This window comes from Elgaria multicarinata, chromosome 3 (genome assembly GCF_023053635.1).
Source record: "Elgaria multicarinata webbii isolate HBS135686 ecotype San Diego chromosome 3, rElgMul1.1.pri, whole genome shotgun sequence".
NCBI classification, from domain to species: domain Eukaryota; kingdom Metazoa; phylum Chordata; class Lepidosauria; order Squamata; family Anguidae; genus Elgaria; species Elgaria multicarinata.
Genome location: NC_086173.1, coordinates 63,627,573 through 63,653,431, shown reverse-complemented (window position 1 = coordinate 63,653,431; position 25,859 = coordinate 63,627,573). Strand labels below are relative to the sequence as shown.

The following is a 25,859-nucleotide window of genomic DNA, read 5'->3' as shown; positions in this document are numbered from 1 at the left end:
ATTCAGCAGTCTCCATAAAAGCGCTACTCTGCTAGCGGAACACCCTGGCCCGCGCGAGACTACGCGCGCATCGCCTCGGAATGCACTGGTCTTCTAATTTTATGAATGACTCTATTCATTCGGCCCCTCCCACCTTTCCAAAGCCCCTCCCCTGGAATGTTTGGAAGTGCGCCACCGTTGCTATTGGCCAACGAAGAGGTTCCTATTGGCTCCCAGCCCGGAAGGTGGGAGGGGCCCCGGGGAAATATAAATACAGAAACAACGTAGTTGCTTTGTAGGTATTGAAAGTTGCGCATAAGGCGGCGTGCGAGTGTGCTGAGAGCGCAGAGGGGCGAGGAATCCTGGGGATAATTTCGCAGCAACCCTAAGCACCGGCTGTCTCATCCCGATCCCCCGAGAGTTCGCTTACTTGGTCATTTTTTAAAATCCGGTTTGGTAATTTTGTCCCCTTTTCTGGACGTCTTTTCTCATCAAACAGCGATGCGGCTGGTGGCTACCCTGCCCAGCGCTGCTTTCCTGCTGTGTATCTCTCTGGTGAGTAGTTGTCCTTGGCCACCCCTTTCTCCTCCGCTTGGGTAAGTGAACTGAGCGTGCGACGCTGTTGACAAGGAGAGCAGGCAGTGACCAGCGATCAGTCAGCAGCAGGAATCATTCTGGATTTGATCAAGTCCTGGAGGAGGGCTCTCCCTAAACTCCGGATTTCAGCTTCTAGCGAGCCTGCCCCCCTCTGCTGGCTCTCTCGGCCAGGGGATCCAGCGGATCCTAATCTCTCCAAAGCCTTCCCTTCATAAACACAAGCGTCCCGGCTATACACTCAGAGCGGGTGCCGGGCGCAGGGTCCCTCTTTGAGCCTGGACCCTTTCTGGATGCTGCCACTTTATATACCACGGCCCAAAGCCCAACGTTCGTCTAAATCTGGCGGAGTTGCTCCAGAGCGGCTGAGATCAGGAATAGAACAAGCCCACCCCGCCGCGTGTACGGTGGAGTAGTTTCCTTTTCCGTCGCGGGCGTTTCTGACACTTTGGACCCGGTGCCTCTGTGGCGGGCGCTTTGATCGTGGCCAGGATTGTATTACTGAGGTTTATTCGGGATGGACGAGCGGTGTGTGTGCGCGCGCGGGCGGGGGCGGCGGGGCAGAGAATGCTGGGACTCCGTGGCACGCCGCGCCATCTAGGAAACTATTTTGGTGTCGCCAGTCATCATCATCATCATCATTTAGAGTCAGGTAGAGAGGCGAAGTCCATCATCCCCGAATAGAGCACAAGCGTGGAAAGGGGTGTGGCATAGGAGGGTTATTTTTTCTTTTAACCCTACGCGCTGCGCACAGGATGGCTTTCTGAAAGATTGCCTTCTCTCTCTCTCTCTCTCTCTCTCCAGGTATCCTGCCGCTGTCCTGGCACATGCCGCTGCCCCCCGGGCCCACCTCGCTGCCCTCCCGGCATCAGTATGGTGCTGGACGACTGCCATTGCTGCCAAGTCTGCACCCGGCAACTCAACGAGGACTGTGACGCGCTCTCGCCCTGCGACCCCCACAAGGGCCTAGAGTGCAATTTTGGGGCCGACCCCTTGGCTAGCCGGGGCATCTGTTGGGGTAAGAGGGGCGGAGGGAAGAGGGGCTCACTTACATCCTTGGCGCACTCGTGGTCCCCAGAGTGTTTTTAGTCATGCAGAGCAGTGGAGGCTGGTGGCTCCAATTTCGGTGGGACCGCGAATCCACTCTGGGTTTCAGTCAGAATCAGCCAGAATTCTGAAGCAGCAACCCAAGGTGCTGAACCCTATCCCGCAACTAGTTTCGGCACCTTGGAGAGCTGCTTTGGAGTTCTGGCTTGTTCTGATTGAAACCCAGGATGGATTCACAGTCCCACCAAAATCAGAGCCTCCAGCCTCTGCTGATGTAGAGGGTGGGGGAAATATTAGCAGGCTGCCTCCAGCTGCTCCCACATTCACCTCTGTGGCTAAATTTAATGTGAAAAACCTTGTGCTTAAATTTAATGTTCAACGGTGGTGAAGGATGATGGGAGAGCAACTTCCATCATCCCTCACCATTGGCTATGTTGGCTATGACTGATGGGACTTGCAGTCCAACAACATCTGGAGAGCCACACATTCCCCATCCCTAGATTAAGATGTTAAGCTTGCAACCACCACAACAGTCACGATTCATACACACCCTTTTTTTTACAAGAGTGATTTTGAAACCATAAATTAAATAATTCTTTATGCTGTTATAAAATAGTTTTTGCTGCTTGACCCTGTTAATGGTGGTGGTGGTGGTGATTACATGTGTTCTGTGGTTTATTTGTTCTTTTGTTCCATTGCATTTTCTGCACTGTATTAAACTCTGCAAGGAAATGCTTAAAATTACTGCTGTGATTTAAAGCTCCATCCGACAAACGTTTTACTGCAGGCTCGTTACTGGGCACTTGCAAATTACTCACATGATGTCGTCTGTCTCTCAGCTGTCATCCGCCCCTTCTGGCCATTATTGCGCCGCAAAAAACCTCTTTAAGTCCTGTTGCTGCCAGATTTAAGTCCTGTTGCTGCTCTCTCCTACCAGACTGAATGGGGCTAATTACTTCCTGTTTTCAGGAAACGACATCGGAGTGGCGACAGAAGTAGTGACGGGAGCCGCGCATTTGACTAGATATGATGGGGCTTTTATTTATTTATTTATTTATTTATTAAATTTATATACCACCCCATAGCCGAAGCTCTCTGGGCAGCTTACAGAAGTTGAAAACAGTGAACATTAAAAAGTATACAAAATTTAAAACCATCAAAAATATAAAAACAGTATAAAACAACAGTATCCATGTATGCTAGATGCTGTACATTGTTGCCATCTGGATGAATGAGATTTACTACACTACGCAGCAGCGCTTTATGTACTGAGCTGGAATCTCACTTTGAAGTGGAGCCTAATTTTGTGACCAAGGAAGGCCACAGGGAGTTTGGACCCACCCGCCCACCGTAGGCATGCTCATGCTCCATTGCGTTTAGACCTAAGACCAGGAAAGGGGGTCCTGTTGATTTACTTATTACACCTTCACAGTCAAACTGGGGGGTGCCTGGTTCTCATGCCCCAGTGGACATTTTCAGAGGAGAAGTCAGGAGAGCTGTGAAGAGCCAACTTTGAGGGCCAATGAGGGTAATTTGTGGATTCAATCTCCTCTGGAGGAGATTCACTGAGGAATCCATTGTGGTACCGCTATGATTTTAGTAATTGTTATAGTCAAGTCTTCCCAAACCTGATGCCTTCAAGATCTGCTGGAACTCCCATTATGGGAACTGTAGTTCAACATATCTAGAGGGAGCCAGATTGGCAAAAGGCTGTTATAGTCAATGGAAAGAGAAGGATGAAATGGCACATACCCCAGGGCACAGGAGATGAGGGTTTGTATCCATAGGTATGGGACTGTGATGGGGATTCAAGTTGTGGCTCCATTTGATTGTGGGCAAGTCTGTCTGCCCCCCTTCTCTCACAGATGTGGCAGGCATTCTGCCAAATGAGCCACTCCCACCAGATTGCAGAACTGGAGGTGGGGAGTTCCTGGGCAGTCCAGAGCAGATGAAGTTCCTCCACAAGCTATTTTGTGGAGGAAGCTACCCTTTTCTGGGTAATGCGTCTAGGTTGCACACACAAGAGCACATTCGCTTTTTAAAATATCGCAGTTGTCAGCTGATCTGGAATAGTTTGCATTCCATGGCTCCCTATTGTCAAGGAAAGCAAACCTGGCAATCTGGTATCCTCCACATATTTTGGACTACAACTCCAGCCAGTAGGGCCAGTGGTCAGGGATTATGGGAATTGTAGTTCAAAACATCTGGAGGGCACCAGGTTGTCTACCACTGTTATGTGCCCTTGCTCTCTCCCTGATGTGTGAGATGAAGCTGGGGACATCACTGTTCCCATAAGACCACATGTTTTCATTGAGGCAATCTCAGCTGTGTTCAGAATAGAGCCCACCAGTGTCTTTGTATCTGGGATCACTTTTTTCCCTGGGAAATGGGAGAAGTAAGGCCATTATTCAGGAGCACGTAGGCTCATAAGAGAACAAGTGAAAAGAGTTAGGAGAGCTTGCAGGGGAGGAAGGTGAAGGGCTCATTTCTATAGGCCAGGATACTTCCAACTGGCTGGACCTCCAGCAGAAGGCTCCCCAGTTCCAGGACAGCCCCAGGCTGCTGCAACCTGATCCCAGGCCATGTGAGCTCTTCACATCCTGTTTTCACACTGGCTATTTAAAGCTCAAAACACTCCTCTTGTTGACATGGCCCATAAAAACCCAAATTCTGCAGAGAAGTGACTTTCTCTCACTTCTGATGCTGGCAGTTTAAGGCCAGCTCTGTCTTTCACATCTGCAAACTCCAACAATCATTGAATTATCAAATAGTAGAGTTGGAAGGGGCCTATAAGGTCAGAATAATTAGATTGGTTAAAGAACCTGGCGCCCTCCAGATGGTTATATCTTCCATAATCCCTGGCCATTGTCCTGGCTAGTTAGAACTGATAACATTTGGAGTATCACAAGTTCCCCATTGCACGTTAGGACATAGGGTACTACTGAATGTAGATCAGGAATGCAGAACCTCGGGCTCCGGGATGGGGGGGGAGAAGGGGGGCAGCCAAATCTGTCCCTCTGGGTTCCCCAGGAAGGACACACCCCTCCTCCCAGCCCCAGACGCTTTCTCTCAATCACAAATTGTTCCATAGTTTCCTGGGTTTGTGCAGTTTTCTTCTCCCATTCTAAAAGGTTAGAATGCCTCTCCTAAGCTTTAGTTCCTGGCAGTAAAAGCTTTAAGCTAAAATAGGCTGGTATGTTTTGGCCCTGCCCCTTTTGTCTTTGGCCCCGCCCACCACTGGAATGCCCCCCCCCCAAAAGCTTCCCTGAAATGGAATTTGCCCCTCGGGCTGAAAGAAGTTCTGCATCCCTGATGTAGATGATGTCGTTTTAAATCAGCTTTTTCTAACCTGATACCTTTCAGCTGCTTGGGACTACAACATCCATAATCCCCAACCATTGGCCATGCTGGCTGGGATCTGCAGGAGTTGTCACCCAAAACATCTGGAGGGCACTGGGTTGCCCAACCCTCTGTGTGATATGGTTAGTGTCACTTCCCCACCCACTCCATCATTATTCTGTGATGCAGTAGCCATGCTTGGAAATTATAAAGATGCCTTTAGTTAGGTCCCCTCTTGTAGATATATGGTTAAGTGGAGGTACAGCAGTCTTTTTCCCAACCGGATGCCCTCCAGATGTTTGGGGCTTCAGCTTCCATCAGCCCCTGCCAGCATGGCCAATGCTCAGGAATGCTGGGAGCTGTAGTCCAAAACATCAGGCGGGTACCATGTTGGGGAAGGCTGATGTATAGTATTCTTTTTTAAAAAAATCTAGTCCCTAAAACAGAATCACCTCCATCTTTCTGTCTCCTCCTTCTCAGCAAAGCAAGAAGGTCGCACTTGTGAATACAACGGTCGGATCTACCAGAACGGGGAGAATTTTCAGCCCAGCTGTAAACATCAGTGTACTTGCATTGACGGGGCTGTGGGTTGCCAGCCGCTCTGCCCGCTAGAGCTGCCCCTGGTCTCCTTGGGCTGCCCCAGTCCCCGGCTCCTTAAGGTACCTGGTCAGTGCTGCAAGAAGTTTGTGTGCAGCAAAGGACCCAAGACCTACGGAGAGGTGACCTTGGAGTACAACTCCATCGGAGAAGCCAATGGCAATGAGCTCATCCACGTGGGCAAAGGCGGACACTGGAAAAACCTGCCAGGTGAGTGGGCCGAGAGGAGAGAGGACCCACAGCCATTGTGGCTGGAGGAGTGGGGGTGGGATTGTTATTCAAGCCCCCTCTCCCCCTTGAGGCTGGGTGCTTCCTGCATCATTCAGAGCAGTGACTCTCACACCTGCCATACTTCATGGGAAAAGTGATCCCTCACCTTGGAGACCATGTTTGCAATGTTTTGTAAACCTGGAAAGGAATTGTATGGTGGGGTGAGGGGAGGAGGGGGTTTCACAGCTTTTAAATTGTTTGGGTCTCTTGAAGATAAATAGTCAAAAGGCCTTTCCTGATTCCTGGTTTCTTTCCTATTTAGAGCAGCATGCTCTAAAAAGCTACTCAAAAGCTACTGAACGGTCAGCTCCATGACTAGCAAGCAAGGGGCAGCTTCTAGTCACTGCAAGTGATTCTGCACTTGTCTGGGGACGTTCCCTTGCAGAGTAAGCTACTGCAGGACATCAAGCCAGGATGTTTATTAGTCAGCCACATTACAAGTATAATCCATTATCAGAGGCAGTAAGCCTATAGGCACCAGTTGCTGGGGAGCATGGGCGAGAGAGTGCTGTTGCACTTGTGCCCTGCTTGTGGGTTCCTGGTCAACAGCTCTTAGCCACTGTATGAACAGAGTGCTGGACGAGATGGAGCCTTGGTCTGACCCAGCAGGGCTCTTCTCGTGTTCTTATGTAAAAGCAATCTGCTTACTGTGTGGCATTGCCGCTTGTTGACAAGTTTGCTCCTTAAAATGGGTTGTGGCAACTTCTCATCCATGCAACTCATCTGTGGAATGCATTCCCAGGCTTCTGCCTCATCCAAGCCAGGCTTAGGGTGGCAAAGCAACAGGGAAAGCAGCAATGTCATCTAAAACATTGTCCCTCTGTGCCAGCCTTCCTCAACCTGGCATCCTCCCAAAGTTTGGGACTTCGACTTCCATCAGTCCCAGCCAGCATGGCCAATGGTCAGGAATGCTGGGAATGTAGTCCAAAGCATCTAAAGGGCATCAGGTTGAGGAAGGCAGCTGTGTCCCAGTGTGGAGTTGTGGGAGGACCTGTGCTGTTGAGCGTTGGCCTAAGACTGGATCCAGTGACTGGCTTGTCTTAGTGGGCAAACCTGGCAGCTGCCTTCTCCTGCTGAGAGCAACCGGCCTGTGGATTGGGACCCTGAAATTCCCTCGCTCCCATCTCCTTCCATCCATTGATCTATTTATTTTTACTGCAACTCCTGTATTTTGTGTTTTAATCATCATCATCTTGGCATCCATCCCTATCTCCTGCCACCTGCCCTTCACGCAATCTCTGCCCACGGCACTCTGAGAAGCTTGTGCTTTGGCAAGAAGCACGTAAGATACAAGAACAGCTTTGCTCCAAGGGCAGGAAAGGAACAGAGCTGGCCTTTGTGCTGGAAGTTGCATCTAAGCAGGATGGGGACGCCCAACAAAAATAGGGGTAAGAGTGGGAGTAGCCCGTTGCCCTTTCAGGATCTAAATCTGATGCTCCTAAGGGGCATGAAATGTGATCCTTCCCTTGCATTTGCTTTCCCTCTCAGCTGCTATTTCTGCGAGGCAGGATTGTGGCTGGAAGGGAAGGCTTGGAAAACCTTCCATCTTTTCAGTGTGTGTGTGTGTGTAGGCAAAGTTTTCCTTGCTCCTGCTCTCAAGCGATTGGAGGGGGAAGGGGCTACCCTTGTACCTTGTCTGGTGGCCACATAGCAAAAGATGGGCTCAGAAGTTTCCTCCCAGCAAGATGGGGTTTGCCTTGAGGGAGGGGAGGATTTCTCCTGAAGATACCAGTTTGATTTGAGTGGGTGGGTTCCTCTATTGCCAGAGCCCCAGTGGTGCCAGGGTCCAGAGCCCCTGGCCCCCCAGGTTCCCATGGTGTTTCTCCCTCTTCCCTCCATTTCTTCTCCTCCAACCTTCTCTTCCATATTTCCCCCCAAACACATGGATTTGCCTTCACCTCTTCCAACAGTTATCCTTTTGGCAGGTCTGTGCGTAGGAATTGCTCAGGCTGAGCATCCGTCGAATTCTGCATGCTGTTCATGACAGCAGCCAACCCTGGGCCTCTGGGAAGCTGAGCAAGAGCATGTTACCCCCGGCAGCCATTTGTGGAGCCAGAGCCACCTTCCATTTATGTGTTTAATAATCCATGGTTAACTCCCTTCTCACCCTTGTGGTTGGTTGCCATCTCGTGCAGTTATTATTATTATTTATTTATTTATTTATCGCATTTTTATACCGCCCAATAACCGAAGCTCCCTGGGCGGTTCACAGTTGCTGGCAGTGCCCTGACGTCCTCATTGATGAGCTGCAGGACCATGAACTAACAGGGCTTTCCTTCTCTCTCCAGCCTGGAGGCCGCACTTCCAGAGTCATGTGGCCAAACAGCAGCACAAATGCTTGGCTCAGACCACAGACTGGTCGCCGTGCTCAAAGAGCTGTGGTTTTGGCCTCTCTGCCCGCGTCACCAGTGACAACCCCCAATGCAAACTCATCAAAGAGACCCGGCTGTGCCAGATCAGGCCCTGTGGGCAAGCTGATTTTACCAAGCTAAAGGTGAGACTGGAAAGCCAGGGAAAAGACAGCGGGGCTGCTGGTGGTGCGTGGGTGGAGGACAAGACCGCTTATGACTAAAGCCCAGCTTCAGGGAATGAGATTCACAAACATCCCAAATTGCAGCTTTCTACCGTCAAGAACAGGAGGGGAGCCAAGACTATAAAACTTTGTGCCTCCGGTTTGCGGATAGGGAACAGGGTTTATTGGGTTAAGGGGGGTGTATCTGCGCCTGGGGTGGTCCCCAGTTGGATGCCAAGATGTGCTTCCCACAACGTTCCTATAGCTAGAGTCTTATTCAACCAGATGAGTTTGACTACAACTCCCATCATCCCCAGCTGGCTGGGGGACAATGGGAGTTGTAGTCCAACCAACAGGACCAGGTTGGGGAAGGCTGGCCTAATCACTACTATCCTGGGCCACTTCTCGCCATCTCTCCCAGAGATGGAGGGCAGTATGGTGCGGTGCTAAATGCTCTCTCTTCTCCTTTCAGAAGGGCAAGAAGTGCCTGAGGACGCACAAAGTGCGGGAGCCCGTGAGGTTCAGCTATGCCGGCTGCAAGAGCCCACGCCGCTACCAGCCCAGTTTCTGTGGGGCCTGCCTGGATGGCCGGTGCTGCATGCCCTTGCGCACTCGCACCCTGAGCGTGCCCTTCCGTTGCCCTGACGGGAGCTCCTTCTCCAAGAATGTCATGATGATCCACACATGCCAGTGCAGCCCAGCTCACTGCCCGCTGCTCAGTGACGCTGCCATGGGCCCCCAGTACCAGCTCCGTGGAGACGTGCACAAGTTCCTGGAGTGATGGCGTACCCTCTGCTGGCGGCTTGCTGCGCCCTCTCCTGGTGGCCTGTGAGCCATGTTGATCTCTCAAATGACTTTGGATCACCCTCGTGGACTTGAGGTCCCTCTGCTTGTTTTAGGGAGCCAGGACATGCTAGATCTGCCCTGCTCCCATGAATGCCCATCTGACTAAAACGTTGAAGGTGACATGGACTTTGGAGGTGCACAAATTCCTCGGCATGTGGGGAAATGCACCGTTGCTGGGTCGGGAGTCTGGACATCCCAACGGTTTGAGGAACGGTTCTCATGATGCTGGATTCCATCTCTCCATTCAGTCTAGCCAGACCCAGGCTGGAACTGGGCCTCAGGCAACCCATGGGAAGATCAAACAAAGAAGTCTCCCCCATTGCCAGTCCCACTTCCCTTTCAGGCTTCCGATTCTGTGCTTTGGGCCGTAATGCAGAATGCTCGGCCTCTAGGCACCAGGGATAGCTGCAGGTCCTCTGGCTTGGGTTTCCAAATCCCCAGATGGGCAATGCTTTGACATCCTAAAGGTCCAATGGTTAGAAAGAGCAAAGTATTAACACAAGGCAGATGCACTGCAACCAAACTGGAATTAAGGGTCTGGGTCTGCCCAACGTGTCTCAGAAAGAACTACAGTTCTATTTAGATTGGGATCTGTCAATACGACCTTAGGGCAGCTCCATGAATATTGATGGGTATTCATTTATTTTCTTTTACCTTGTGAATTTTCTGAGAAAGTGCCCCCCCCCCAAAAGGTTGCTTGGAACCCGCTCCCCCATAACTGCCCACTGTTGGCACCTATGTGAGGCTTCCCCAACCTGATAACCTCAAAATGTGTTAGAGTGCAACTCCCATCATCTCTAGCTGGCTGGGAATGATGGACATTGCAGACCAACACATCTGGAGGCTGCCAAGTTGGGGAAAGCTGATCTATGCCCCTGTTTTCTTCCTTCTTCCTCCCCAGTCTGCCCCCCTTTAAATTTACAAGTTCGCCCTGCCTCCTGCTCACAGCGCACCCTAGTGGTGAGACGTTTCCTGGAGAGACCCGTTTGCAAGAATCGAAGGGAAAGAGAAATCTGCACGAAGGCAAGAGCGCATGGATGTCGTACATTCCACTTCTTCCTCTGGTTTGTGCTTCAGCAGTTTCTCACTCCGCCCGATTCAGAACTGCTAAACTGTCTTTTAAACTCAGCAGGAGTCGAGTTGGGGGCTAAGTTAAAAATGGAGGGGGGGGAAATCAAGAGTACACATGCATGTCGTGGGCTGGACACACAGCCAAAAGGAGATGAAAGTTGCATGGGGGGTGGGTTGAAAAAGGCACTGCTACTTATGATGTGTACACTCATCCCACACTGTTCAGATGATCCGCTAAGCTGTAGTGGTTAAGCATTTTAGGGTAAACATGATGGCTTAGTGTGTCTTGTGAACCATTCCTAATGATGGTGGCTACATAACCATGGTTTAAACACGCTCACTAACCATTTTCTGCAAAATGGTTAGTGGCCTAACCATGGTTTAGTGTGTCGTCTGAACAGGCCCATTGGCTTCTGGTAAATAGGCTTGAAAGGTTTTCTCAAAAATCCTGTTTGTCCAGAGAAGACAGTACCACGGAAGAGGTAATGCCTTCCTCAAACCACACCCAGTCCTCTTGAAAACTATCATTTGACTCCAGCCTAACGTAGGTTGGTTGGGCCAACTGTGATGTGCAAAAGGAATTTCTGCCCTTGACTCTCAGCAAATCAATCACAACTAGACCGAGCTGAAGAGCAAACCCTCCCTGCGATTATGAAAGCACTTTTTAAATGTCATCCTGTTCCCTTTATGTTCCTGGAGAGCAGCGAAAGGAATGCTTCGAAGAACAAGGTGCAATCTTGGAAAGGATCTGAAGCCGTGTTCGTCATTCTTGTGCCGTTGGGAAAGCCTGTATTTATGAGTGCAGCAAAGTAATTTTTGCTACAAAGGAGAATTCATACTCCCTCCCCCCCCCCCCCCCGGCCGGCCAACCTTTTTGCATCAAAGAAAGCTTCAACGCCAGATTGGAGTGACGGCTATTTAGCTTCATAATGAAGCCCCTCCGTGCTTTGCGTTGTTTAAGCAGAGCTTTGATTCCACGCTTCCTAGCTTGGATCTTTACTGTTGCTAGAGAAAATAGTGAAATGTTTTTATCATTTTCCTTCGGTGTTTTGTCTCTCTCTTCTGTCCGTCTGGAGGCTTCTGGGTCAGGTGGGAGGGAATGGGATGCTGCCATTCGAAAAGTGCTGACGTGCACAGCGGACTGGCTACCCTGTTTCCAGAGCTGAGATGGGTGGTGGGGGAGGCAAATGCTCAGGTTTTATGGTCCTCTGCTACTCTCGATTCATAGAACCATCATCCCTGATGAAAAGGTGTTAAACATGACAACAGTCTTGGTAGCTGACATTCATCCAGATATAGGATAGATGAGCAGATGCTGCGTCTGTTAATGCTTTTGGAACTGAATTCTAGATTATTTCTCCCAAATATCTAAAGGAATATTGTACATTGTTGGTGCTATATAAATAATAATAATAAGAAGAAGAAGAAGAAGGTTTTGCAAAACCAGCAGGACCCAACCACTGTTGGGAAGCTCTGTTACTTCAAAATATGTTTTCAATCCTAGGCTGAAGTTGTCACGTGTCTCAATGAAGACCATACCCCCTTTCTTGAGAGTTAGACCCACTGAGCTCAATGGGCTCAATTCTGAACAAACATGCATAGAGCTTCATGAGATGCTAACAACTACATATATTCAATTATCATCACTTGCAGCCAACATCTATTTGTTAAGAGCTGGTTGTGCCAAACTCCTTTGCTTTCCCCTTTTAGAGGTTAATTAGTTTGGAAGATCAGGCGGATGAAGTAGGTTTAATGTTGTTTGCCTTCAATGGGCCTTTCCGCATTCTCATAATTGGGGTAGATTACAGATCTCGGACAGCCGTAAGAGCACGTTTGCGGAAGACTGACAAAACAAGTAATTCAAAAATATGTATTATGCCCCCATTTGCATAAATTTCTGGGGCCAAAGAAAAAAGCTGGGGAATGAGAAGGGGTCATGATTGGAATGAGGGAGAGGCCAGGGATGGGACAGTCACACAACACGGGTTCAGCTATGCAGGACACTGGGATACTGGCTGGAGAACTACAGGGAAGGAGGGGCAGAACAAGCCATGGTGAGCCCGATCGCAGGGTGGCTTAGTGTGTCACGTGAACGCAACCTTTATGTTAGCATTATGTCACCGTTATGCAAAGGCTGGTGTGGAGGGAGGAGAAATATGCCCTTAAGGCTTGTGTCGAAAGAAAGACAATATTAGCATTGTCCTTCAGGGGATAAATCTCAAGTTTGAGGGATAAAACTGGACATCAGAAGCTGCTTTATATTGTCTGTGTTTGGATGATCATGGGGGGAGAAAAGAAGCCATTGTAGCTTCTCCCCCTGCTCGTGTGCATGCCACACACAAGCCTGCCCTTTACATAATTACCCGTGCTGTAGCACAGGTTGTCTGAACCCAGTGTACAACTTGGCAGGAACAGCTTTGAACCCACCCTACAACCCATGACTTGCAGAAGGGATTATAGGGTGGGTATGAAACCACTTCTGCCACACCGCAGCATATATTCAGACAACAGGTAATTACGTAAATAACAGGTACACATGCGTCGCACACGGGCGGAAGAGAAGCCATCATGGCTTCTATTCTCCCCTGTGATCATCCAAACAGCCCACTGACTCTGACCATTGGCCCATCTAGCTCAGTATTATCTACACTGGCAGGCAGCAGTTCTATAGGGGCTCAGACAAGAACTTCCCAGCCCTCCCTGGAGCTGCCAGGGACTGAGCCCGGGGCCTTTGGGATGCAAGCATTGTGCTCTACCGATAGACTACAGGAATTCCACATAACAAGAAAGCATTCAAATGAGAGTAGCAGAGGAGATGAAGGTAGTCTATTATAGCCATTTCCAAAAATCTAAAAAAAACAGCAGTGTTTTCTACTGATATTAGGTCTAAGGTACAATGGGATAATTCAGAGCTGGTTCCAGGTTTTAGGGGGCCCTCTAGTTTCCTTACCTAGCAGCAGCAGCAGTAGCAACCTTACAATAAGTATTTGGTGGCTTGGAGCTGCCATTTTGAAATTCTCACAATGCCCCTGATGCAGGGTTGCACCAGAGCACTTGGGAAATTTAAAAAAGTGGTGCCAAGCCATTCTGTGTGGTGGTCCTGAGCAGATTTCTGTTTAGCTGTGGGCCCTGCCAAGGTATAAGAACCCAGCAGCTGCTTAAGGGTGTCATGCACTGACGCACACCCTGGAACAATTTAGGTGGGATATTACAGGTGGGGGGGGCAGGATCCTAACAGAAAGAAGGATGTGCAGGAAAACCAAGAAATATTAATCTTCTCCAGAGATTTTTTTTCCAAAGAGAACAGATGAGCTAAGACAGAAGCTTCAAATTATGAGTGCATTTAAGACCAGAAAGGGGGATTTTAAAAAGCCTTTTTCATTTATCCTGTTATTTTAAGTTCCTAAGTACATTCTCTACAATCACATTTTGAAAGTGTAACTGTTCATACAGAAAGGTTCAAGACCTGCAAACATACTTTTTTATTAGGTCACAAAGACATTGCAGGGGGAAAAGAGAGAGGGAGGATTCTTACATCAGTGTGACTTTACTGCCATCTAGGGGACATCCTGTGTACAACATCTGGAGTTGGCTACCTGAACCATGCATGAACATGGTTTAGAGTTCATTATGGAAGACTTCTTGCTTTTAGACCTGCCTCTTTCAATGCGGGGCGAGGGGTAACAGAATCATAATATATCAAAGCCTGACCACCCAATTCTAGTCTTCTGGAAGTATTATTCTCTCTTGACTCTTCTTTCCCTACAAAGTCACTGTGTTGTGTTCTGAATTTTTTTCTTTTTAAATGTTTTGTTTCTCTTCTACATTCACTCTAAAGAGTATCTGATAGAACAAGAGTCAGCAAGTGAAACCTAAATCTGCACATCTGCTGAGATACAAGGCAGAACAAAGCAAAATCCACCTAGAAGACTGGATAATCTTTCTAGTTTCCAACCATGAAATTCTCTCACGGCTCAAGCCTACAAGACTTTCTGTAGTATGGAACTTTGCAGACACAAGTGGCCAGTCTGTAACCACTGACCACTTTGCTGAATTGCATGCTATAATCTCCCTGGCATCTCCCTACTTAAAAACACACAACATCAAACTTTTGATTTGAGATGATCACAAATCATGTCAAGGACTGGAAACAGCCCTTACATTTCCAAACGCCATTTCCTTCCCACACTCCAATCTCAAACTCTCCGCTTCACCACAGACCTACACCACAATCTTGTGCTGTCAGTCTGCAAGCAGAAATAGGTTACTGTTTATTGATCAGCCCTGGCTGTGTAAAGGCTGCTCCTGGGGCGGCAGAAGGCGTGATTCAGCCCACAGAAGCACACAGCACTGAACATATCGGTTCTAATGATGCTGCTCCTTTGTTGTGAATGGGGATGAAGGGGATGCCTAGACTAAGGGCACAATCCTGTTCATGTTCAGACAGGAAAAGAAATCCTACAACTCCCAGCATTCCCCAACTAGCAATGCTAGGAGTTGTAGGACTTTTTTCTGTCTAAACATCCACAGGATTGCATCTTAAACTGAGTGTCTCCATCCCCACAAACAAGTGATTGAGTCTGGAGCAGCACTGGTTGTGTCTGGCGGGCATGCGTGTTTCTTTAAGTGCAGTAGCTCACATGCAACTTTCTAGGGCATTGACACATCTCTGATTTAGGCCCTGGTGCTTGGTTAGACATAACATGGCAAGAACTCCATGTGGCTTGTGTAGAGATGAAACAGATTGGGGGGGGGGACCTGGGGGGTGGAATCCAGAAAAACAGGACAGGAAGAAGGAACTTCCCCCCCCTTCAAACTCCCCCCCCCAAAAAAAAAAACAAGAGAAAACAAGGTTTTTTAGGGGAGGGAACTGGTGTCTTCCCCCCACCCCCACTGCCTTTTTCCTGTTTTTCCCCCCAGGTCTTCACATCTGTAGGCTTGTGAAAAATTAACCAGGTCTATTAGCCACTCATCAATCCTTGACTCAGTAGACTGCATATCTGATTCTGTGGCTTCTGAACAAAGAGAAGAACATGCAGATGAGTTTGCCTGCCATCAAGTTTATCTGCCATGCCCAAAGGGGCACAAAGAGAAAGCTTCGAATTCATATTGCAGGGGGCTTGTTAAATGGGAATTACAAGCCCTGCTTGTAGGCATTACACATGGGGCATCTGGCTGACCAAAAAGGATGCTGGACTAAGGTTTTTCTAAGGTTCTCATATTAACATTATATAGAAAGATCGTAGCCATGGGAATGAGCATTGCTGGATAATCCAGTGCTATATTAAGTGCTGTGAAGAATTTACAGTTTTAATTATCCTTCACTCCAGAGGATTTTAGAAAAGTAGCTCTCAGCTACAAGTGAATGTAAAATATTGGTACCAAAAGTGTGGTGCAGTGGTTAGAGCGCTGGAGTAGAACTCAGAAGATCTGTGTTCTAGTCCCCACTCGGCCATGATGCTCATTATGTGATGTTCGGCTAGTAATTTATTCTCAACCTAACTTACCTTGCAGGGTTGTTGCAGTGATAACATGGAGAGAAGGAGGCCCATGTAAGCTGCCTTTGGTTCCTTGCAAGAGGAAAAAAGGCAGGATATAAGTATAATAAATCAATAAAACAAAATAAAAATACAAGACAGTCTCAGATTTTTGAAGATTATCAGGTTTTACAAAGAATAGGCCTTCATGGACTAGAGCCCTCTTCATTAAACACGTGAAATATATCCTCTGTTGGCAGATACATGGATGTTGAGAAAACAATTTTAATCAGTGGGGTCAAATACAAGACATATAGTGAGGCAAAGTTTCCTGGTTTTGGTTGAGCCCTGAATGTACAGAATAAAATTGGCTGATCAATTCTGATTCAGCAATTTCACTCTGGATTCTCCCTTTAAAGTTGTAGATATTGTTGTTGAATAATGGCGACTTTCAGGTCAGTAGTAGAGTGTCTTGAGACTAAAATATTCTTCCACTGGTTTATGTTGCTTTTTTTTTTTTTAAGTCTGATTTGTGTGTATTTATTATTTTGTATAGAGCTTGGGCTGTTTCTGTTATGATGACAACAGAAGGGCATTGTTGGCAGGTGATAGGATATATCATGTTGGGTGTGGGAGGTGAATGAGTCCCTGAGGGGGTGGCTGATTACATATATCAATCATATAATAATGTTCCCTGAGTGGATATAAAGCTAGAGATATCAGCTGGGTTTGTTGCAGGGCTTTCTCCCTGGATTTAAGTCTCCATTAGGCATTAAGCATTTTAGATCAGGGGGCTGTTTGTAAGAGAGCACAGGCTTACCATCCAAAACCAGTTGAGGAGGAGAATGGAAGCTGTAGTCCAACCTTCCCCAACCTGGTTTCCTCCAGATGTTTTGGACTACAACTCCCAGCACACCTAGCCATTGGCCATGCTGGATGGAGCTAATGGGACTTGAAGTCCAAAACCTCTGGAGGGCATCCAGTTGGGGAAGGCACCATATTGTCAAAGGCTGCTTGTAGATAATTGATGATACACTGGACTGGATTGAGGTGATAAAAGGTGATGTTTGGCCATGTCAATCCATTTCTTCACTTCACTGAGTGAATATTATAGTTTTAAGAATGCCGGATGAGTTGTGAATCCCTGTCTAAGGAGCCGGGCCAAATGCAGTTGTTATCATAATGGCTTGGCAATAGACCAATGGGTTGTGTGATGTGCTCTGTAGGTAAGTGTAGTGGGCAGTGGCTTTTTGATTGAAAGTGGTGCATAAATGTCCATCATGTAGTTGTACAGTGGTGAAATTTCCTCAAATTTGCCTCTTTGACCTGAGATATATCCATTACACTTTTCATCATCTCAAGAAGGAAGCCCTTGGGAAATTCCACGAGAATATCAACATAAGAAGCACCCTTGCTGGATCAGACCAAGGGTCCATCTAGTTCAGCACTCTGTTCACACAGTGGCCAACCAGCTGTTGGCCAGGGACCAACAAAGCAGAACACGGTGCAACAGCACCCTCCCACCCATGTTCCCCAACAAATGGTGTATATAGGCTTACTGCCTACATACAATTTCACATCAACCAAAATCTGGACCAGTTTATGCAGCGTGTTCTACCAGCACATCAGGATGAACCTTTTGCATGTCACGTCTTGTTGCCATCACTGGTCATTTTTTTTTACTTTACCCAAAGTGTGTGTGCATGTATGCATGCCTAAATAATATGCCAATGAAGGATGTGTATCAGGCGTTTCATCTGGTGTAACCGTATGAATCCGTATACCACAATAAATCTGTTAGTCTTTAACAACACCTTGCTGTTCATTGTTGCAGCAAATTAACATGGATACTCTCTGAAAAATTTATGTTGATATTGACTGAATTCACAGGGACATTGAATAAATAATAGGTTCATGCAGCTCAAGGGTATGGGCCAATTCACATGCACGTCCGTTACATCTTGACAGAAGCACCAAGTGATAAACAGCATGTGTCAACTGAGCAACCACAGATCAATTCAGCCAGAACTTTCACATCAGCCAATGTCAACTTGAACACAGCCCTGGCGCTAGCATTCAACAGGTGCCACGGACCCAACAGGGGCTACGATTGATGACCCCAGGCTTGGTCTCAGCCCCCTTTTAATCTCTCCCTCACTGATAGGAATACAAGGAAAACATGGCTGGATGTACCCACAGCAGATGATAGTTGTGTTCTGGTGTGCACCAGGATTGGGGGTGGGGGGAGGCTGATATCCAACGCCTGGAACGCTCTTCCAGAACACTTGAGAACTACAAACTCAATCACTGCTTTTAAAACTCAGCTAAAAACTTTTCTTTTCCCTATAGCCTTCAAATATTGAGTTTGTTCTGACTCTATACTGTTAGCTTCTCCCTACCCGGTGCCTGTTTACACTTCCCTGTGCCTGTTTGCATTCTCCTTCCCTCTTTATTGTTTACTACAACTTATTAGATTGTAAGCCTATGTGGCAGGGTCTTGCTATTTACTGTGTTATCTGTACAGCACCATGTACATTGATGGTGCTATATAAATAAATAATAATAATAATAATAATAATAATAATAATATGCTGAATTGTGGGGGGGGGATGAAAACAGCAGTGCTGGAAAGTCCAGCTGTGCAGGCCTGGTTGGTGCTCCTATCAGCATCACTGCTGGCTATGCGCAGCACCACTGAACCACCCACCACTAGCTGGTGGCTTCGATGTCAGTGGGGCGGTGACACCGCTGTGGGTTCCAGTCAGAACTCTTTAGAGCTCAGTCCACCAGGAGGACTCACTGAGGAAACTTTGCCTAGCCTCCACCACCACCACCACCCCCTCTAATAAACTTGGAGCCGTCCCTCCCTGCTCCAACACGATTCTTTTCCGTGAAGCCCATTCACCCCTTCCGGCTCAGGTGATGCCCGCGCATGTGTGAACCGGCCCGGTGTTCCCTTTCGCGCGTTCCGGTAGGGGAAGAGTTAACAACCCCCTCTGCCCTCCCCTTTTGCCAGCTGAATTAATCTATTTACCAGCTGCCACATTCGCAAGGGACTGGTGTGGGGGGTGGGGGCACAATAGCTGCTGCTGCTGCTGCTGCCGCCGCCGCCGCCGCGGGCAGCCCCAAAGCCCCCGGCCCAGCCCAGCCCTTTTCGCGGGAGTGACATCATCCCTGCCAAATCCCAGCCGGCGCCGCCATTGGCTGATCAGGTAATTGAGATGGGCATTTGTGCTTCCCCCCGCCCCATCCCCCTTCCCCAATGCCTACTTTGTGTCTGTGGCGCTCCGCTCGCTCCACGCACACGCCCAGTGCAAGCGCCGCCACCAGCAGCGCCCCGCAGGCCGCCGGCACAGACAAAGCGCGCTCCGGCGGAGGAGAACGGTTGGCTCGGCGGCGTGGGAGCGAGGTAACAGCCGGCGGTCTAGGGGGCGCCCGGAGTTCCGGCGGCGGGAGGGAGGGTGGAAGGGCAGGCGGCCGTCCCCTGGCCGGGGCTCGGGGAGCTGCACGCGGAGCCGGGAGGCTGAGAGGGGCTGGGCTGGGCTGGGCGCTTCCTCTCCCCGCGGTTCTTCCCGTCTCGGGCGACGCGGCGGGAGCGGGAGGAGGATGCGTCGTCGCTCCGCTGCACATGGAGCCGGCCCGCCCGCGCGGCAGGTGCAGAGGACTGAGGGGGGGCCAGGGGGAGACACCACTAGATCCCGCGATGTGTCTGGCCGGGGCGGGGGTTGGCTTTGTGAGGCTGGGCAGTCCTTGAAGGGATCCTCCGGGCCAAAGGGGAGACCAGGCGCCGGAGTGAATCAAGCCCCTCGTGGTTCTCCCCACCCTTTCGAGCCAGGGGCCGCTGTAGTTCTCCCCACCCCACCCCACCCCACCCGTCTCTTTCCCGGCTTGCTTGGCGCCCCCCTCGGGCTAGAGGAGATGCCTCTGCCTTCGCTGTGTGTTGTGGCTGCGCTCCTGCTGGCTGGGGGAGAGGGATCTGGGGCGGTTTTCCAAGAGGGAGTTCGGTCGTCCTCGCTCGCTGAATGAAGCGGGCGAAGCTTTGAGCGCGTTAAAGAGGCCAGCATTGGAAGAGAGAGGCGGGGCAGCGCATGAAAAACATCTTCCTTAAGGTCTGGGGGAAGGTGGAGCGGCTCCCATCATTTAAAAGTCTCAGATGAGAGCAGGAGGTTGACCGGTTCCCAAGACCCAGGCCCCTCCGTTCCCTTTTCTTTGTTAAGGGAGGGGTCTGCAGTGGTGATGGGCAACCAACTCGTAGGAACACAGAGCCCCACCCAATGTTGCTTTGTCAGAAGGAAGAGGCCTCTCTCTCTCTCTCTCTCTCTCTCTCTCTCTCTCTCTCTCTCTCTCTCTCTCTCTCTCTGTGTGGTATTGCTGGGTGAATCAATTTTATTTTATTTTTCAAATGATGCAAAATAAAAGCAAACTGCACCAAAAATGTATCTAGCTGGTTATTCAAGAGGAAACATCTTTATGTTGTTGTCAATGGACAGACAAAGGGTTTGCTTTTCTCACACTCTCTCCCAGAGTGCAGGAAAGGAAGCCCGACCGCTAGTCTAAAAAGTGCAAAAAGTAGGTGGGGTGGGGTGAGGCCCCTGTGACCTCTTCCTACTCAAGGAAAAGGGCTCCCCCTCTTCTGATTTACCTGCCTCAGAATAAAAGGCAACCCCTGTTAGGAAAAATTCCATAGCAGGTAGAACGTAACTAGCAAGGTGGAGTCAGGTGAGTTAGCTGCACTTACCACAACCCCGAAGTACAGCTGTGACCAATTCCATTGGGAAGGAGATGCTTCTGTGGGGTTTATAGAATAGACTTGGAAGGGGCCTATACGATTATCGAGTCCAACCCCCTGCTCAATGCAGGAATCCACCTTGGAGCATACCTGACAGATAGCTGTCCAGCTGCCTCTTGAAAGCCTCTACTGTGGGAGAGCCCATGACCTCCCTAGGCAATTGGTTCCATTGTCATACTGCTCTAACAGGACGTTTTTCCTGATGTCCAGACGGAATCTGGTTTCCTGTAATTTGAGCCAGTGTCCTGCACTCTAGGATGATTGAGAAGAGATCCTGGCCTTCCTCTGTATTACAACCTTTCCAATATTTGAAGAGGCTATCATGTCTCCTCTCAATCTTCTACAGACTAAACATGCCCAGTTCTTTCAGCCTCTCCTCCTAGGGCTTTGTTTCCAGACCCCTGATCATCCTCATTACCCTCCTCTGAACCCCCTCTAGTGTTGGGAGGGAGGGGTGGATAAAAAGCATTGAGGTGTGTACTGAATATCCATTAAGCTGAAGAACTTTGTTACAGAAGTGCACGAATGTATAGTGTGAGCACTGAGGGATAAGGAAAGGCATCAATGAGGTCAAGTGACCAAGAATCTTTCTTCAAGTCCATACAAATAAGATTAAAAGAAGTTTGGGCACTACTGATCAAATAATGTGAGCATTTGAAATGGTAGAGGACAGTGCTAAACATAGTGTCTACCTAAACTTTAAGCTCTTAATGCTCTAGTGGAGGAAGATGATGGGAGGTAGAGAGTTGTCTCCAATGTTAACCCTACTGAGCGTAGACTCATTTAAATTAATGGGACTTAAACCAGCATTGGATGCAATCCCGAAGGCGGGAATAAGGGGAAATGGTGCTGGAAAAAATGGAATACATCCTTGCACCTTGATCCTTCAAGATCTCTCTCACTGGCATTTACCTTGGAGAATCAAGTTAGATGGATGAAGTTCCAGTAAGAGGGGCATTGTGTTCCTCTTCAAAACAGAACAGAGACCATAAATGATAGACCTGTTAACAAGCAGAGTTCTTCCTAGGATGGTGAGTGGGGTGGGGGTGGAGAGAGGCAAAATTGGTAACTCAATATTGGAATAATCTGTGTTTCTCATCAGATCTGACTTCCACTTCATGGGCAGGTGGGTTGAAGGTAGAGAGCATAGTGACAAATTTCACCTGATGATATCAAGTAAAGAAGAGCGGGAGAAATACAGAAAAAAGGCTGTAAGGAGATAAAATGGGTTGTATCCAACTTTAATCCTACTTAGAGTACATTATTATTATTATTTATATAGCACCATCAATGTACATGGTGCAATGTACATCCATTAAAATGAATGGAATTAAAGACTAGACTAGCATTAGATATAACCCATTGTGGCTAGATGGCTAGAGTACTGCAATGTTCATCATCAAACAGCTAGAAAAGCAACATGTTTTCCCACAAGCCTGCCCTGTGCTCAGATGTGGACTGAAGTGTGTGCTTTACAGCTTCAGATGATGCAGAATTGTAAACATGCCAGAATGTTTTGCTGAATTATAAGGAACTAAACAAAATATCGGAGACAAATGCAAACTATTTATTGGGGGCATGGGTAGAATGTAAATGGGGTAGGTAGAGAATTTGGAAATACTGAGTTGTGTTCATTCACACCAATATCTATGTGGAAAATCTTGGTTGTGTATTACTGGATGCTGGTTATGACTTCAAATAAACTGGTTAGCTTTTATGATAATATTTGAAGGAATTGTATAACCACATACTGCGAGGGCTTGGAAGACAAAATGAAGACTCTGAAACACATGAACAAAGAGCTGAGGAGTACACATCTTTGGGAAGGGCAAAGTTAAACTGAAACTTGGTAGCAATTCTCAAAATGCCTAGACGGGGCCCATAGAGGAGAAACCAAGTGTTCAAACAAAACCTTATCTTAAAATAATGGCAAGGAGGGTGTACTGGCTTCCTACCTGAGCCCGTTTGGCAATGGCAGTAGCCAAAATGGAATGGGAAGGCTGCAGAAACTTGGTGTTGGTTGTTTTTTGATTTGTGTTTTTTACAGAGGAATAGAAGTGTTTGTGTCAAGTGTTGTTTTAGTCGCTCTAGGGAATTGTGTTGTCGCAAGGGGTTGGTCCCATAAAGTCCCTTCTGATTGCACTGAACAACTCTCTTATTTCGCAAATACATGCTCTGTTTCTGCATCTGCCTCTCCCACATCAAACAGTGGGCTAAAGGTTAGGTATTCTTCCGACTTCAAGAGGTTTCTGGCCAAATGAGCTGCAGAGGTCCTTCTGGGAGATTAATTTAAGTCTTTAAATAACTAACTGAATTTGCAAAGGCGGATGAAGATCCTTCCCCCAGCCCTTTATTGCATTATGTTTTAACTTACTGAGTGTGATGGGATAAATGCCTACTAGCTAAGATACAGTGCAGCTGTTCACACAACACACTAACTGAGACTAGGTGGTTAACTGTGGTTTGTTGTTGAACTGTTGGTTAGCATGTTGTCTGAACCCAGGACATTTTCCACAGGGTGGCTTGTTAACCACACTGAACAACCCAAGGTGGATTCTTTGAGAAACACCGTATGGTTAACAAGCTGCCTTGCTGAAAATGTCATGGGTTTAGGCAACATGCTAACCTACAATTCAACAAACAACCCACACTCAACCACTGAGTGTGGGTTAGTGTGTTGTGCAAACCCAGTCACTGCCTTAATTTCATACCTGTGTAGGCTGTGGCCTTGACTTGTTATAAATCTGAACATTTTGACATCATATTTCAGATTCAAATGGGGCTTCTGTGTGATCACTTCAAACCTTTGTGGCTTCTGGGAGTTCTAAAGCTTGTATTCTGCAGGACAGAAGAGCTGCTCCTGTGAACTTCCTTAAGCCTTTGTCTCTAACCATGTAGTATTTTTCATCGACCACTGAAGCATTCTGCTGATGGCTTCTCTAGAGCGTTGTGTTTGGAGTTTCTGTGAATGATCTAATCATGTCTTGCATCTAAGCTGCTATAACCATGAGGTTGCACTACTTCAACCTTCTCCAGCTGGGTGTCCTCCTAGCATTTACATAGAAACCATTATACATGGTGTCCTTCCCCGTTTGCCTCTGGCTTGTACATGGTACTTAGGCCTCTTTGATTGTCTCCTATTGGTTTTCCCTTATGGTTTAATTTAAAAGCTGTTCTGCCAACCTTTTTCTGTTCAACATTGGCAATCCGATTCCATTTTGGTTCAAGTGCAGCCCGTCCCTCTTGTACTGTCCTGACTTGTCTCCAAATGTGCCCCATTGTCTAACAAATCTGAACCCCTCCTCTCTGTACCACTGTCTCTTTCACACATGGTGACTCCTCAGCTTCACCTGTCTAGCTGGCCCTGCACCCTTTGGACATGTAAAGTCCACCTCTGAACCCTTTCCGAATTGCCTACACCCTTTTAAAAATGGGGCACAAAGAACTTGACACAGTACTACAGTTCTGGGTGATGTACTTTAAAAAGGATATAGGAATGGGTTCCAAGGAGGGAAAGGAAATAAGGTCAGGAATATGGAAAACCAGTCCTATGAGGAAAGGCTGAAGGACCTCACTAGTTTCAGCCTGAAGAAAAGACTGATGGGGAATCTGATTGTGCTCTTGGAAGAGTGCTAAGGTTTGTTCTCTGCTGCCCCAGAGGGCAGAACTAGACCTGCTGGGCTCAGGTTAGAAGAGGGTAGATCTTGGCTAAGCATTAGGAGAAACATCTTAGTGATAGGAGCAGTTCTTCAGTGGAACCAGTTTCCTAGAGGGGCTGAAGGAGGCTCTCTCTCCTTGATGGAGGCCTTCAAGCAGAGCTGGGGTGTTCTTGCTCTGGATTTCTTTCAATGGAGCAGGAGGCTGGATCAGAAAGGCCTCCTTCACCTCTTTGAGGGACATGCTCTACATTTCTGAGCATGACTCCGTGATAAATCACAGCTAACCCTAGAATAGCTGGGATTGGTTGGAAGGGCTTCTAGGTCTGTGAATGGCTTGAGGAAGACTTGAGACCTAGCAGTTCGTTCAAATTCTGCAGTGAAGTGGGCAGAACTGCCCTGTAACCCTTGCCCAAGCAAAATGCCTGGAGGCTTTCCAGGGCCTGTGAAGGCACGAACTGCCTTCTGTGCCCCCATAAGAAGAACAGGTGCTGTCAACTTTGGGCAAGTGGGGCTGGTGCGTCTCTCCTTGCCTTCTACCCTGGAGAGGAGACTTGCTGTAACTGCAGAACTTAAAATATCTATTGCAACACTTCTGCCCAGGTGCAAAATTGCCACGGGTGACAGTGCTTTGAGTAAGCGGCCTCAAATCTGCTGAGCAAACTTCCATCACGCAAGCTTTAATTGGGGTTAGGGAAAACAGCCAACTCCACAATCTACTCATTATTTAATACATGGCTGTTACACAAGGTCTTTGACTCCTCCGCTCCTACTCTACTTATCAATCCTGAAGGCATCAACTTTGGATATAATCCCTTCTGATTTCATTAAGTGGATGCCAAGTAGATGTGTTTAGGAGTGAGGCATTTAGCTGAATTATTTCTATCTGCTGTTTTGCTCTTCATCACGCACCATAGGCTTTTCAACTTTCTCTGTACAGTTTTTGAATCTCCTTCCTTCACATTTTTTTGAAGGTGTTGAGCAATCTTCAGCTAATCAGCTTTAAAAACAATGGAAAACCTACATCTAAGATATAGCCCACCCTTTGGTTGTGCCAAACAGGCGTTAGATGGAAGATCTAACTCATCTTGTTTTCCAGTACCAAATAGCATGGCAATGTGAATGACCTCAGTTTTGAGGTACAACATTTACCATGGAATGAGAGTTTCAGATTAGATGGCGATTGTGAGCGCTTTTATACTGTGACCTATGAAATGCCTCTTAGCTCATATGAATTGGCAATCTAGGAGAGCCTTCCCTTAACCTGCTGGTCATGCAGACTGGGGATGATGGGAGCTGTAGTCCAACACATCTGGAGAGCATGAGATTGGAGAAGGCTGGTCTCAGGGATGCTATCTAGGAGGAGTCTTTCTGTCAAGGTATGTGCTAGCTTAATTTGCCCCCGCCTCCTTGTCTTCTTCCAAGAAGCTGGGTCTGAAGAGAAATAGACCAGAGCATGGTCAACAAACATTTTTCCTCTGCTGATGTATGTGATTTCTCTCTTGCCACATCCCATCTTGAGTGGAAAGGTGCAAAACAAAGCCTCTAAATAACCCTGAATAAGCCTCTAAATAACCCTAAACAGGCTGCAAAAGGGTGTGTAGACCAACCATCCTGACCTGGTGTCCTCTAGATGTTTTGGAGTGCATCTTCCATCAGGCTCTGCCAGCATGGACAGTAGT

General features: G+C 47.9%; 2 protein-coding genes across 2 annotated transcripts; one reads left to right on the top strand and one right to left on the bottom strand.

The window, feature by feature from the left end:
- The first annotated feature begins 307 nt into the window (after positions 1 to 307).
- Positions 308 to 9,151, top strand: LOC134396713 (CCN family member 1-like). Its single transcript, XM_063123263.1, has 5 exons — positions 308 to 534; positions 1,378 to 1,591; positions 5,440 to 5,766; positions 8,115 to 8,320; positions 8,811 to 9,151. Exons 1-5 carry the CDS (start codon positions 481 to 483, stop codon positions 9,117 to 9,119), a joined length of 1,110 nt encoding a protein of 369 aa, XP_062979333.1. The 5' UTR covers positions 308 to 480; the 3' UTR covers positions 9,120 to 9,151.
- A 3,091-nt stretch (positions 9,152 to 12,242) lies between these two features.
- On the bottom strand, positions 12,243 to 19,362 carry LOC134395370 (sterile alpha motif domain-containing protein 1-like). Its single transcript, XM_063121533.1, has 2 exons — positions 19,003 to 19,362; positions 12,243 to 12,278 (listed from the first exon to the last, which is right to left on the bottom strand). Exons 1-2 carry the CDS (start codon positions 19,360 to 19,362, stop codon positions 12,243 to 12,245), a joined length of 396 nt encoding a protein of 131 aa, XP_062977603.1.
- Between the last annotated feature and the right edge of the window lie 6,497 nt (positions 19,363 to 25,859).

Coding starts and splice junctions, on each gene's coding strand:
- LOC134396713 (XM_063123263.1), top strand. CDS start 481: ATGCGGCTGGTGGCTACCCTGCCCAGCGCTGCTTTCCTGCTGTGTATC. Junction 535..1,377: donor TCCTGCTGTGTATCTCTCTG/GTGAGTAGTTGT, acceptor CTCTCTCTCCAG/GTATCCTGCCGCTGTCCTGG. Junction 8,321..8,810: donor CTGATTTTACCAAGCTAAAG/GTGAGACTGGAA, acceptor TTCTCCTTTCAG/AAGGGCAAGAAGTGCCTGAG.
- LOC134395370 (XM_063121533.1), bottom strand. CDS start 19,362: ATGTGCAGCGGAGCGACGACGCATCCTCCTCCCGCTCCCGCCGCGTCG. Junction 12,279..19,002: donor CGGAGCGCCACAGACACAAA/GTAGGCATTGGG, acceptor CCTTCCCTGTAG/TTCTCCAGCCAGTATCCCAG.